Source organism: Carettochelys insculpta, chromosome 2 (assembly GCF_033958435.1).
Source record: "Carettochelys insculpta isolate YL-2023 chromosome 2, ASM3395843v1, whole genome shotgun sequence".
Taxonomy (NCBI): Eukaryota; Metazoa; Chordata; order Testudines; family Carettochelyidae; genus Carettochelys; species Carettochelys insculpta.
In genome coordinates, this window is record NC_134138.1 from 128,702,068 (window position 1) to 128,717,237 (window position 15,170).

General features: G+C 47.8%; 1 protein-coding gene across 4 annotated transcripts in view; it reads left to right on the forward strand.

The window, feature by feature from the left end:
• ECI2 (enoyl-CoA delta isomerase 2) overlaps positions 1-15,170 on the forward strand; it is a 60,152-nt gene that overhangs the window by 42,262 nt on the left and 2,720 nt on the right. For all 4 annotated transcript variants that reach the window (XM_074987731.1, XM_074987732.1, XM_074987734.1 and 1 more), the window contains exons 6-8: positions 9,634-9,736; positions 11,857-11,977; positions 14,864-14,953. In XM_074987731.1, the coding sequence (XP_074843832.1) occupies positions 9,634-9,736; positions 11,857-11,977; positions 14,864-14,953 (314 nt within the window). The remainder of the gene's footprint in view (positions 1-9,633; positions 9,737-11,856; positions 11,978-14,863; positions 14,954-15,170) is intronic.

The window sequence follows — 15,170 nt, forward strand, 5'->3', positions numbered from 1 at the left end:
GCACCTCCATGATTTTTCCAGGGACTGATGTAAGACTGACTGGCCAATAGTTCCCTGGATCATCATCCTTCCCTTTTTTTTAAAGATGGGCACTACATTTGCCTTTTTCCAATCATCCGGGATCTCTCCTGATCTCCATGACTTTTCAAAGATAATGGCCAAGGGCTCGTCAGTGACATACACCAACTCCCTTAGAACCCTCAGATGAATTAGGTCCGGGCCCATGGATTTAAGTACACACAGCTTTTTTAGATAGCTCCTAACCTGTTCTTTCCCCCACCAAAGGCTGTCCACCTTCATCCTACAGTGCATCACTTATCGCATTAGTCTGGGATCTGTCCTTGTCCATGAAGACAGGCAAAGAAAGCATTGAGTACTTCAGCTTCCCCCTACATTATCTGTCACTGGGTTACCTCCCTCATCCAGTAGGGGGCCCCATGCCCTCTCTGATCACCTTCCTCTTGCTAACATGTCTGTAGAAACTTTTCTTGTTATCCTTCACATTCCTCACGACTCACAATTCCAGTTGTGCTTTTGCCTTCCTGAAAACTGCCCTCAATCTCAAGCTATACGTTTATATCCGTCCCTAGACATCTGTCCAAGTTTCCACTTTTTGTAAGCTGCCTTTTTGTGTTTAAGTTTTCCAAGGATTTCCCCAGTAAGCTAGTCTGGTCTCCTACCATATTTACTTATCTTTGTGCACATCGGGATGGTTTCTTCCTGCACCTTCAGTTGGGCTTCCTTAAAATACTGCCAGTTTTCCTGGACTCCATTTACCTTATGGTAGCATCCCAGGGGATTCTGCCCATCAGGTTCCTGAAGGAGTCAGTCTGCTTTTCTGAAGTCCAAGGTGTGTAATTTTACTGATCTCTTTCCTTCCTTTGGTCAGGATCCTGAAGTCTACCTTCTCATGATCATTGCTTCCCAGGTTGTCACCCACCTCAAACTTCTCTATTAGTTCCTCCCTGTTTGTAAGCAGCAGGTTGAGCTGTGCACAACCTCTGGTCGGGCCCTTCTGCACTTGTACCAAGAAGTGATCCCCAGCGTTCTCCAGAAACTTCCTGGACTGCTTCTGTACTGCTGTATTGGTCTCCCAACAGATGTCAGGGTAATTTAAAGCCAGCCTCCCCCACCCCCGATGAGAGCCTGTGATCTGGAAACGTCTCTCAGTTGTCCAAAAAGAGCCTCATCTACCTCATCATCCTGATTTGGCGGCCTGTAGCACACACCAACCACCACTTCTTCCTCGAGTGTCCCCATGGGTGCTCCACGATAGGTGTCGGGCTCACCCCGGCGCCGCAGATCGGATCTTTCCAGCAGTTTCTGCCAGACCGCGCATGTGCCGGCGCACTCCCGGCCACATGCGCGATCCGGTCCTCACCAGTTCCTCCTTAACCGCCATCAACTGCAGACAGAATCCGCTCAGGCTGTGGCCAGAGTCCAGCGTATTTAGAGTTTTTGGAGTTTTTAGAGTTTCTTTTCAGAGTTCTTAGTTAGATTGTTTGTTTCTTTATTGCAAAAAATATATATATAAGTAGAAAGTCTTAGTAAACGAGAAGGAGGAGCGGAGGCAACCCAGGGACGTGAAGGCCAGTAGGCCTCCTGCCGCGGCAGGCTGGGGTCCGTGAGAGGGGAACAGGCACAGAGAAGGTGCTAAGTACCCTATTAACAGCTCAAAGACTCACCGCAATGTCCTCTTCAGGATTCAAGAAGTGTGTGTCGTGCCGCGAAGTTATGCCGGCCTCTGATGGGCACAGTCAATGTATTAGGTGCCTGGGGGAATCACACGTCACCCAGAAATGCTCCTTTTTGTGCAAAGCTCACGGCCAGAGCCAGAAAGGATAGAGAAATGCGGCTGAAAATGCTGCTGTTTGATAAGGCCCTCCAGCCAGACGTGCCGGAGAGGCCTCAACCGGAGGGACCTACAGGGCTCCATGAAAGGAAGGCGGTGTCCCTCACCCCCTCGGTGCAGAAACAGAGGAAGCTCTCTCCAGCCCGATCCCTGCCGGTGGCCACAGCGAGCGGGACGGGCGTAGCACACAGCCCCCAGCCGCAGTCCCAAACAAGCGGCAGCGCAGCATCGCACGTGGCAGAGGCTGAGCCTCTGATTACTAAGGAGCCGGCCCGCGCAGTGTTCAGAGCGGCGGCCAGGCAAGTGCCGGAACCGGCGGCACTGCCGCAAGCGGCACAGACCCTCGCGGCACCAACGGTGCAGGGCCAACAGGCACACAGCCTGCAGGCACCGGAGGAGACCACCCGCGCGGCACCGCAGATAAGCGTGCCGAGCGCAGCGCTGACAGCGGGGCCGAGATCCTCGGCACGGGAAGGGGCGGAGCCAGCCCCGCAGGGGAGGGGAAAGGCAGCAGCAAAAACCCGGCACCGCAGCCCTTCTCTGGACAGGGCTGCAGGGCTGCTCTCAACAAGTCCTCCCCTTATGCTGCGAACACCAACCAGGAGACATGGGTCTCCCCCAGCCTACCCAGAGCCACCTCCTCCGTTCCTCCAACCAGCGTCACCATGGCTCGGGCCACCCTCGCCCTTTCTGGGATTTGACCCTCTGGAGTACTATCACAAACCAGTTTCACCATTGTCTCGGTCATCCAGACGATCTCGCTCCCCCAGACATCGGGGGTATGCACCTCAAGAGTGGTCCAGGTCTCCATCCCAGGAACCGTGCCCGTGCTGCCATGGTAGTCCTTATCACGCTGGGCATAGACACCACAGGCATACACCCAGGGGCAGGTCCCCCTCAACCGTCCAATACCCCCGCGGGCACTCACGGACGGGGACGGAAACACAGTTGTCTCGGGGGAAGTTGATTTTGGAACCCCGAGATTTTCCCTCGCAAGCCTCCAGTGAGAGGGTGTACCACCGACAGCAGGACCGTGAGGGTTCAAGGGAGGTCTACCCTAGTGGTTCCTCCTTGTCCTCCCCCGACAAGGCTACGGCCCCCGGGGATGTTGCCCCCCCGCGCGATCTCAAACAGTTTCAGGAGCTGTTTAAAAGGGTGGCTTTCACGCAAGACATCCAAACAGCAGAGGTGCGGGAGAAGCACCACAAGCTCCTCAAAAACCTGAGGCCTCCGGCCTCGTCCAAAATCACTATCCCGCTCGACGAAGCAATCATGGAGTCTGCTACCACCATATGGCAGACCCTGGCTTCCGCTCCACCTATAAACAAGAGAGCAGATAAGAAATACTTAGTCCCGGCGAAGGGCATGGAGTTCCTGTTTAGTCACCCACAACCAAATTCACTGGTGGTAGAATTGTCTCAGCAGAGATCGAAGACTTCCCAGTACAAAGCGGGGGGAACAGACAGAGATGCCAAGAAGCTAGAGCTATTCGGCAGAAAGGTATACTCCTCCTCCACCCTGCTGCTGAGAATGGCAAATTATGCAGCACATCTAGCGAACCACAATTTTGACAATTACTCCAGGCTTACTTCTCTCATGGAATCGCTTCAAGAAGATAAGAAGCCGTTGCTGAAGGCCATCGTGCAAGAGGGCTATGCAGCCTCAAGGACGGGAGTCCAGATTGCTCTGGACATAGCGGACACGGCGTCATGCTCAACGGCTACGACAGCGGTCATGCACAGGGAATCCTGGCTCCAGACATCGGGTATCCCGAGGGATCTACAGGCAAAAATTGTCGATCTCCCTTTCGACACGCAGAAGTTGTTGTTTGCAGAGTCAACTGATTCGGTCCTTCATACCAGTAAAGACTCAAGAGCTACACTCAGAACCCTGGGTATTTATACCCGTCCATACAGAAAGAAGAAGTATTACCCTCAACAAAGGCGATACCCGTACCAACCTCAGCATGCTCAGTACCAACGGGGCTACAACCAAGGGCGGCATCAACAGCAACAACAGTATAGAACTCCTAGGCGACGTTCCCAACAGGGCCGTGCATCCTCGGGGCAGGCCCAAAGGCAACAAGTTTGACGGACAGGTCAAGGGCTACACTATTACTACCATCGCGCAATGTCATCCACAATTAATGTTCTATCATCACCTCCGACCGTTCCACTCACAATGGCAAAAGATCACCACAGACAGATGGGTACTGGAGATCATAGCCACGGGTTACGTGATCCTCTTTCAGTCGCTCCCACCGCCAAGACCTCCGCCCAGGCCTCATCTCAAGGATGCCTCCCACGAGGCGAAACTCAAGCACAAGGTGGACCAGCTTATGCTTATAGGGGCGGTGGAAAGAGTGCCGGAGCGACTTCAGGGGAAAGGGTTTTATTCACGATACTTCCTCACAGAGAAGAAAACAGGAGGCTGGAGGTCCATCTTAGATCTTCGAGGCCTCAACCGGTACTTGCGCAAACAATGCTTTCGGATGATCACAGTCGCCTCTATACTCATGGCACTGGACGATGGAGATTGGTTTCCAGCCCTCGACTTACAAGATGCGTATTTTCATATAACAATCCACCCGGCTCTCAGATGTTTTCTCCGGTTTATGGTAGGCAAAGAACATTTCCAATACAAGGTTCTGCTGTTCGGCCTCTCCTCGGCCCCCAGAATCTTTACCAGGACCCTGGCAGTGGTATCGGCCTACCTGCACAGACAGGGGGTATTTATATTCCCATATCTGGACGACTGCCTACTGAAAGGGGCCTCGAAGGCAGAGGTACTACGCATGATATGCGTAACAGCAAACACGTTTTCTTCGCTGGGCCTGGTCATCAACCTTGCGAAGTCAAAGATCGACCCCACACAGGACATAGAGTTCATAGGGGCACGCATAAATTCTATCACAGCAAGGGTTTATCTACCCGACACTCGCTTTCGCGCCATTGGTTCCCTAGTACAAGTCATTACATACAGCCCCACGGTGCCGGTTTTAACATGCTTGCAGCTGCTAGGCCACATGGCAGCGGCAACGTTCGTGGTACAGAACGTCAGATTGCATATGTGCAACCTACAACATTGGCTGGTGAGCGTCTACAAGCCAGCATCCCACACCGTCCGCAGGGTGGTGGTGCCCACGATAGAGGTGCGCAGATCCCTGCAATGGTGGGTAAACCCCAAGAACATGCTAACAGGGGTACCCTTTCACCAACCACAAATCTCTATTTTTCTCACCACCGATGCCTCCCACATAGGGTGGGGAGCACACATTGGCGAAAAGGTGACTGTGGTCCCCTACGGAACAGTCACTGCATATAAATATATTGGAGTTCAGAGCAGGTGTTCAACACCTGCAAACACTTTCAAGACCACATACAAGGCAAGGTAGTCGGGATCAATACAGACAATACCTCCACCATGTTTTATATAAATCGACAAGGCGGAGCTCGATCCCGTGCCTTATGTGCGGAAGCAGTCCGGCTGTGGAACTGGTGCATCGCCAACAAGATAACGTTGAAAGCCTCGTACTTACCAGGCGCTCACAACGTGAAGGCAGACCAGCTGAGCAGGCGCTTCGCACTCACACACGAGTGGCAGATCTGCTCCGATCTGCTACGACCGATCTTTCATGCATGGGGATTTCCCCAGATAGACCTGTTTGCCACTCAGCACAACAAGAAGTGCCCCCAATACTGCTCCAGAGCAGGACTGGGGCGGGGGTCCTTAGGGGACGCGTTCACGATTTCGTGGAAGGGCCCCCTGCTTTACGTGTTTCCCCACACAGTGCTCATCCACAAGGTCCTGCAGAAAGCCAGGAGGGAGAGAGCCCGCATGATCCTAGTGGTCCCAACATGGGATCGACAGCAATGGTTCCCCTTGCTTCTGCGCATGTCGGATCGTCCACTGCTTCCCCTTCCGGTAGCGCTGGACCTGCTCACGCAGGCCCAGGGGTCCATAGTGCATCCACACCCCTGAGGCCTGCGCCTACAAGCATGGTTAATCCATGGCTCAGCTCCCTAGAAAGTACATGTACGGAAGGAGTACAACAAGTCCTGGAAAGTAGCCGAAGGATCTCCACCAGGAAGACCTACAAGCAGAAATGGACTCGATTCACTGCGTGGTGTTCCACCAAGCAGTTAGCTCCGCTTGAGGTGCTTATACCTGTAATACTAGAATACTTACTGGACCTCAAGAGAGGCGGGCTCTCCCTCTCCTCGTTGAAGGTCCATCTCGCCGCTATATTGGCTTTTTGGCATGAAGGGCCCACGGTGTTTGCCCATCCTATTGTTACCAGGTTCCTGAAGGGGCTGGTAAACCTGTACCCCCCTCGGAAACCGCTTCCACCATCGTGGAGTTTGAACCCTTAGCCACAGTTTCCCTCCGTCTCCTTATGATAAAGACAACCTTCCTTCTTGCAATCACGTCAGCTCACAGGGTGAGGTGAGCTTGCAGCAGTTATGGCAACGCCTCCCTGCACGGTATTCTCAAAGGAGGCGGTAACCTTACAGCTGCACCCAGCCTTCGTTCCAAAAGTTTCTTCAGAGTTCCATCTTAACGAACCTATAGTTTTACCCTCGTTTTACCCGAAGCCTCATAGCTCCAGCAAGGAGGCACGCCTGCACCTCCTGGACGTGAGGAGGGCGTTGGCCTTCTACATAGACAGGACTAAGTCCTTCCGGAAAACGGACAGACTCCTAGTCTCTCTTGCTCCCAGGTCAAAAGGAGAGGGTCTCTCTTCACAGAGAATCTCGAAGCACATTGTGTCCTGCATAAAGATGTGCTACAAACTTTGAAAAACTCCTTTACTGGCCCCGTCTAGGGCTCACTCCACTTGGGCGGTGGCGGCATCAACAGCCTTTTTCAAGGGCATCGCGCTAAAAGACATTTGCAGAGCGGCGACCTGGTCATCCTATGACACCTTTGCCAAGCATTATGCCCTACACCGGGTATTCCAAGAGGATACCCGCCTCTCGACAGCGGTCCTTTCGGGGGCAAGCTGCACATAAACCAATTACCCACCTCCTTTCTTGGGTTACTGCTGGGTAGTCACCTATCGTGGAGCACCCACGGGGACACTCGAGGAAGAAAGAGAAGTTACTCACCGTAGTAACGATGGTACTTCGAGATGTGTCCCCGTGGGTGCTCCACCACCCGCCCATTCTCCCCACTTCGGATCTGTGTTTGGTGTTTTTCGGGAGCATCCGAGGCAGTTGGTCAAGGAACTGGCGGGGACCGGATCGCACACGTGGCCGGGAGCGCGCAAGGGAGCGGCGCGCGCCGGCGCATGCGTGTGCCGGCAGAAACTGCCGGAAAGATCCAATCTGCGGCGCCGGGCGAGCCCGACACCTATCGTGGAGCACCCACGGGGACACATCTCGAAGAACCATCGTTACTACGGTGAGTAACTTTTCTCTATCTCCAGTGTTGCCTACACTACTAAGCTTGACCCGTAGATTCTCAACAGGGTTTTCTCCCTCTATGTACTGGAGTTCCAAGCAATCATAGTGCTATGTTACATACAGTGCAACTCCTCCTTTTCTTCCTAAACAGTTTACACTCTTTCATGACAGCGCTCTAGTCATGCAAGTCATCCCACCAAGTCTCTGTTATGCCAATCAAGTCATAGTTCTTGAACTGGGCCAGGGCTTCTAATTCCTCCTGCTTGTTACCCAGGGTTCTGGCATTGGTGTACAAACACCTTAGGTAACCAGTCGATCTCCCCGCCCTCTCTACTCGAACTAGGGGTCCACTTTTGTTGTACATTCCTCTCTGCATTTCTTCCCGGCCTCCAAGCGAACCTAGTTTGCAAGCCTACTTGCGAAAATGCTCCTTCCTCTCTTGGTCAGGTGGACCCCATCTCTTCCCAATAATCCTTGTGCCCAGAACAGTGCCCGTGACTGAAGAATCCAAAGCCCTCTCTAACACCACCTGCATAACCATTCATTTACTTCCTCAATTCGACAATCCCTACCTAGCCCTTTCCCTTCGACAGGAAGGGTGGACGAGAACACCACTTGCACTCCAAATTCTTTGACCCTTCTTCCCAGCGCCACATAATCCGCATTAACCTGCTCAAGGTCATTCTTGGTTGTATCATTAGTTCCCACATGGAGAAGTAGGAAGGGGTAGTATACTGAAGGCTTGGGCAGTTTTGTAACGCTCTGTCACATCCTGAATTAGAGTTCCCAGTAAACAGCACACTTTGAGATTCCAGGTCCATTCGGCAGATGGATGGTTCAGTCCCTGGGCTTTATAAAGCAGTGTCCAAGCGAACAGGGGACTGCAAACAGGGAGTTCAGAGAGGGAGTCCTCCAGGTAAAGGAGAAGCAAATACAGACAGCCTCTTACTTAGGAGTCCTGGAGTGTGTGTTGTGTTTGAGGCTTTCTGGCTCTGGCTGTGGTGTGTTGTTTTTTTTCTCCTCTGTGCTGGTTTTGAGCTGCAGGAGGATAGATTCATCCCCCCCACACAGAGTTGAGTCCTGGATCTCCTGATAGTTCTATGCTGGGGCACTTTTGTGACCTTCTGAACTCATGGCTAGTGGGTGTGCTACTGATGTGTGCTACTAAGCTCTGCCAGAAAGGAAGAGAAAAGAATTCAAACTTCCTAGGCGGATGATCCCTGCTTCCTGTCACATGCTTCCTGTCTCATACTTCCTGCTCTCCTGGAGAACAATGGAGGTGAAAGCAATGACCAGAAAAGACACATTGGGGGCATTATGGGATACTTTTGGATGCTAATAAAATCTATTTTAATGACGCTGCTGTCTGCACTAGCATAATGTTGATACTGAAAAACTGGTTTTGTCATTACTCGTGAAATCAGCTTTACAAAAGTCGGTCTTAGAGCCCTTTAAAATCGACCTAATCGGCTTGTGGTGAATTTATCCTCTAGTGTAGATCAGGCCAAAGTTGTGAAAGATACTGGAAAATATCAGAGGTGGTTCTTATTACCATTTGTAGGCCCCTTATCACTGTGGTAGCTGGATGGTGTTCTCAGAACTAAAACAAGTGTCAGAAACCCAGTTCTGGAAACACTTGGGCCCATGAGTTTATGCTTCTTATTAGTAAAAAGGACCACTTGGTCACAGAATTATGAATGAGCTTATAGTCATTATAGAATATAGTACACTAGAGCCTATAGTTTACAATTATAGAATATAGTATATTCTAGCAACAGGAAAGAATCATCCAGTCAAGGTATTCTAACCTGTATCCACACCTTTCCTTTTTGAAAACTCACCCCGCCCTGGCTACCTCATATTCTAAAACACTGTTCTCTGTAGTCTTCACTGTAGACTACTCCCCCCTGCCCCCATGGACACAACATGAAATTTACGGTTTTGGGGTTTTTTTGTTCAGTAATTTTAGATTCCCATGTCAGTTTTGAGGTGGGAGTATGTTCAGTTGTATTTTCCTGTTTGTTTTTACATTTTTCTCTCATTTGTTATTGTGTGAAAGATCCATACGGGCAGGGGAAGCTGACTTAACATGTAGTCTTAATATTCACAAAGCATGATCAACTATAAAAAGTAAACGGAATATTTTTACCCCAACTTTAATGTTCATTGTTTTTAGGTGTTATTTGTACAAATAATAGATTAAAAGTAACAAAGCTAATATTTTTAAGTTAAAGATATCCTTTACCAAGGAATTGTTTTGAGGCAACATTTATTTAATCTCAATGTCTTAAGTTAAGTTTTCTCTTCTAAATATGAGAAAAAAAAGTTTTTCTTTATTTTGCCTATTCAGATTTTTTATCTTTGTATTTTACGCAGGAAATGGGGATTATTACTGTAGTGGAAATGACCTGAATAATTTTACCAATATCCCATCCAGTGGACTAGAGAAGATGGCAAAAGATGGTGCAGTATTACTTGAGTAGGAATGTTTTTATATTGTATGTGCATACACAGTTGTGGAGAGTAGGATATTATTTACTTGACTTAACTCAAGCTTACAGATTCCAGCCAAGAGCAGGGACCAAATAATGCTATGTATAATACATGTACATACAGAAAGCTCAGTCCCAAGGAGTTTACAGTGTGCATGGAGAGGAGCGGAAGAAAGAAAGTATTAACCACATTTTACAGAGGAGGAAATGAAGCACAGACATTAAGGTCAGATCTCCATTAGAAACCTTTGCCAGTCAGTAAGGTTTTTTGTTTTTTGAAATGACATTACTGTACTGGCAAAAGCTCTACTATAAGCACAGTTTTACAATATAATCTATTTTAGTTCAGGAAGCCAGTAGAAGCTATACAGGCAAGAGCACTCTTTTTGCTGGTATGAGGCAATTCCTCTGCTCATGGAGATGTAACTAAACCAGCAAACTTCGTAGTGTAGATTAGGCCTAGGGCCTGGTACTGAACACATCTTTTGAGTCCCAATCTAGTACTATTAACTGCAAGACCATACTTTCTCCTCATATGCTGAACAGTGAAAAATTAGTTTTCGGTCTTTGGGGTCATTGGTAGATAGTGCAGTGTAGTAAGATGCAGGACAAATATAGGTCAGACATATGAGTTGACACTGTGGCTAGAATACACCTTAAAACAAACATAAACTGATACTTCATATTTTTGTGGCTCAGTTTGAAGCAAAATGCAGATTAGGAGACCTGTTAGCTTCACCATTACTTTGGTTTGCTCATAAATATGAGAGGGAAACTTTGGGAAATACTCTTGCCTTAGATATCTGAAGCATTAGATATTACAGTAGTGCACCCTAGAAAACCCTAAGTTAGGCAATTAGGTACCGTTTGTTTTCTATCCAATACTTAAACTGCAAGTTATCCTCACTTAGCAAGTGGCCCGTGGGCCTCAGTTTTCCCCCCAAGAGACAACAGCAAGACCCAGATCTTTTCTGACAGCTGCTTTTTCCCAGGAGCCACGCTAAGTAGGGACTCAGCACAAAGCCTAAAATTTCACCTGTTCATTTTTCCTTTCAAGGTCTGTCAGACATTCTCTCCCTTACTCTTGCAGTGTGCTTCTATTCATTATGCTGCAGACAACCCACTAACAAAAGTATTGTCAATACAGTTATTTTATAGCCTGAACAGTACAAGTGGTTGTGAGGTTCCATAGTAGTAATGATATCATTAGCCTAGAGCATGTTGGGGCATCATGGCAGAATTAAAAGCTAAACAGCTAAAGAAGGGATGACTCTCTCAAGAATAGAAATGGAGTGGATGGGGGGGAAAAGTAGTTTAGTAAACAGTGATGTGCTTCCTGACCTCCTTTATCTTGTCTATTGTGGACACTTAGTCCCTGTTTCTGGCAGGAATAGATGGCATTTTCATAATTTGATTTGCAACTGGTTTGATCAAAGGGCTGCTCCCACTGGTGATGGGAAGTGCTGTTGGCAGCACACTGGTGGTGGGGAACCCACTCTGGATTGGGGAGTCCTGCTGGCAGCCAGACTATGGGAAGCCCAGCTGGGGCTGGGGAGCCCCATGGGAGGCCCTGTGGCAGGGAGCCTGGCTGGGACCAAGGATCCCTGCTGGCAGCCCAGTGGTGGTAGGGGAGCCAAGACAGGGAGCCCATCCCTCCAGTGGAGGGGACTGACCCAGGCCAGGGAGCCCCACCAGCAGCCCTGTAGCAGGGGACTGGGCCAGGGTGCCCGGCTGGCAGCCTCATTGGGCCGGGGCAGCCGTGACAAGGCCATGGGGCCTTCTGGCAGGCACCCCTGCAAGGGCTGGGAGCCCCGCAGCATGGATCGCCACCAGGAGAGGAGCTCCCCAGCAGCCTGGTGGCACGGAGCTGGTGGTAGCCAGGAGGGGCAGCCCACTAGGCAAGCCTGGAGGCTTGACTTTCTTTGGTCCAGCAAGTTCCCTCATTTTGGGACCACTCAGGTCCCAAGTGTGCTGGACGCTGGGGCAGTGCAACCTGTACGGCATTACACAGACTGTATAACTAGTCTCATCTTCAGCAAGAATTCTGGTCATCCTCATCAAAAGTTTATGGGTCATCCTGACAAATTCTACTCCTTTCCCTTTCCAGAGACTTTGTCAACCACTTTATTGATTTCCCTAAGCCACTGATCGCAGTGGTGAACGGTCCAGCTGTTGGAATCTCTGTAACTCTTCTTGGGCTCTTTGACATTGTGTATGCTACTGAGAGGGTAAGTAAACTGCATGGCTGATCTCAATCCAGTGTTTGTAAATCTGTGTTTACACTAGAGATTTGTGGGAATGAAATTTATCCAGGTAAGATGCATCTATGTAATTACTGCTTTTCATCAGTGCAGCCCATCAACAGTAGGGGTTTGCACCAGTGTGAGTAAACTGTTTTCACACCTGAGAGATTTCTCTCAGGTAGATCTAGTGTATAATTTGAACACCACCACAGAGAGCTGAGACTCAATATGAACTCTAATGAAGAAAAAGTCATTACATGTTGGCACAGTACAGGGTAGATTATGTGATATTATGCTTCTAATGTGTTTAACAATTAGGACATTTTTAACCCATAATCACCAATTTCATTAGAGAATCAGAATACAACAAATTAATTTTTATCAAATATATAATAAAAGACTTCATGACATCTTTTCTTTGGCCAGATCAGAGATGGCAGAGATTATCAAAATTATTATACAAAGAGCCAAACTAAGGCTTGATGTAAAAATCCAAATACATATGCAATATAGATTTTTCTGACAAAATGGAAGCATCAGTCATACATTTGCTGTAAATTATTATTTAATGCTTCTACGCAGTAATATTCTCTTTGGTCTTGATGTCCATTTTACACTCCTCAAACGACATATTATTTCTGTGCTATACCCTTAAACACTTAGCATGGAATGGAGAAAAAATTGAGGCAAAAGGGGCTGGTGACAGAGTGGCTTTTGCTGGCAGGGGCACATCCACATGGCCTCTTTACTGTCAGCACCCCCCTCTGCAGAGAGTGAACTCTCATGTAGCTATGCTACTAAGCCATGGGGCCATGCTAATGAGCAGCCATTTGCAATTTTGAGGCTGCTTATTAGCATGGAGCTGCCAAGAGAGCCACTCCATGTAGACCCAGCCCTTGAGTTTTAACTTGGAGCTAATGTTGGGTTCCATGTAATGTCACATTGTGCACTCTTGCCATAACTTATTTTATTTTTTCAAGATTTCAGCTCTGAAACAAGTGTGTAATAGAATTTAAGCGGGGAGAAAAAAAGTTAGAATATTTAAAAGAAAAAAGCCTGTCATGATCCTTTAGAGTATGTGTTTCTGTTGTGTGTTCAGAAGTGATATTTTTGCACGTATTCATGCTATGTATCTATTTAACTTCTGAAAGAAATATATGTAAACATTCTGTATGGAAAAGTGCTGCACGTACATATTAGTTAGGATTGTGCTTTCTTCTAAGAGGCTTTCAGTAGTCAAATTCATGGTCCAATGCTTGTAATTCACTGCTGGAATCAAGCTCATTCCAACTCTTGGATATTGCCTTGGATCTCTTGTAAATGAATGTTATACCATTGTGTTGTTTCTTACTAGGCTGTGTTGCCACTATGGTCCAAACTTTGCTAAGTACTGTTTAAATATGGTTGCTGCAGTTTACTTACCCGGAGAATGGTTTTGGCCAAGAGTGCAAGTTACATTGGGGGATTGTTAAGATCCAGTCGGAGGATTGTGTTCTGTGGTACAATGGGGTGTTTGTATGTGAAGAGAGAACCAGACTGCATATTAATTAACTAACTATATGTAATGAGAACAGCAACGAAGGGTCCTGTGGCACCTGATAGACTAACAGAAAAGTTTTGAGCATGAGCCTTCGTGAGCACAGACTCACTTCATCAGATGATTTCCAAGACCAGCATCTGATGAAGTGAGTCTGTGCTCACGAAAGCTCATGCTCAAAACTTTTCTGTTAGTCTATAAGGTGCCACAGGACCCTTCGTTGCCGTTACAGATCCAGACTAATAAGGCTACCCCTCTGGTATATGTAATGAGGTTCATTACTCGCCATTATCACTACTCTGAGGCTCATCTGGGGATTAGTTCACCACCAGTCAGACATCCCTTTCTTCAGTCATTCAGTCCACTGTCTCAATCTTATCCTCTAGTACTCTGAGTAGTTGTTCGCTTTGTAACTCAGTCATCTGGTCAGCTCTCCTTAGTTTTCCCCTTCCAGAAGTTTGTGTTTCTCTGCACAAGCTTTGTCTCAGCTATTCCAGGCAGTCCCCTGTTCTACATGCAAGACTCTGCCACTTTCCCAGTGGGTGGTAGGTGTAGGTGGACCTGCCCTCTATTCCAAGCAGGAGCACTGGTACAACTTGTATACAGGTGGGGAGCTGAAAGCCATTGAACTAAAGTGTAAGCTCTGTATGTAAAAGAAACCACTTCAAGCATGTGGGGCGGGGGGGGCAGGTATAGTAGCACCTCTAGTTCCAGCACCTATGAGCCCAGGTGCCAGATCACAGACCCAGTGCTGTCCACTGTGACCTACTCAGGCCTAGCCTTTACTGCCTCCCTATGCTCTGTCCTATTCTCCAGATTCCTCGGGTACCTCCTAGTTTTCTGTCTCATCCAAGCTTCCTCTGCTCGCTGTACCTTTTTTCCCTTTCAGCTTCTTGCCTGAACCTCTTAATCTCTGACAAACCCCCCTGTTGTCAGAAGGTGATTACATGCTATTTCTCCCCTGCCGCTGCCCCCTCTTCTTTTTTTCAGTGTCTTAGCTTTATATGAGCCCCACTTTGTTCTTGCTCAGGTGATCTTCATCCTTAATTAGCTTTATTGATCCCTAGCTCTCCTTTGGGTGCAGCCTGTGTAGTTAGTTGGCCCATCTAAGATACATTAATTAATCTCTTCAGGAACAGTGTGGGTGAACATCTTATCATACCATGTTATTAAATTGTGTTTTAAAGTGTGTAAAGTTAATGGGTCAAATTTAATATCTTAGGCAACTCCACTATAGTCAAGACTTTAACATAAAAACTACACAATTTTTCTTCTATTTAAAATGATAAATTTGTTTGATTCCTCACTTTAAATCTGGATTTACTCTTTAATAGGCCACATTTCACACACCATTTAGTGAACTTGGTCAGAGTCCAGAAGGCTGTTCCTCTTACATGTTTCCAAAGATAATGGGCTTATCTAAGGTAAGAGAACATAAGTGTGTACTTTAACTTACTAATTTCTACCTACATTAACTGAACTCCAATTTCCACAGTAGTGTTATCCATCTACATGTGTGAAGGATGATTAAGGAAGAGTTACTTAAATGGAACCCCTGCCTATCGTGTTTTCCACTTTGCTTAATAAAACTTTCATTTTCTAAACATGAGGAAAGTAGTCAGTGTGTACCATATGTACTAA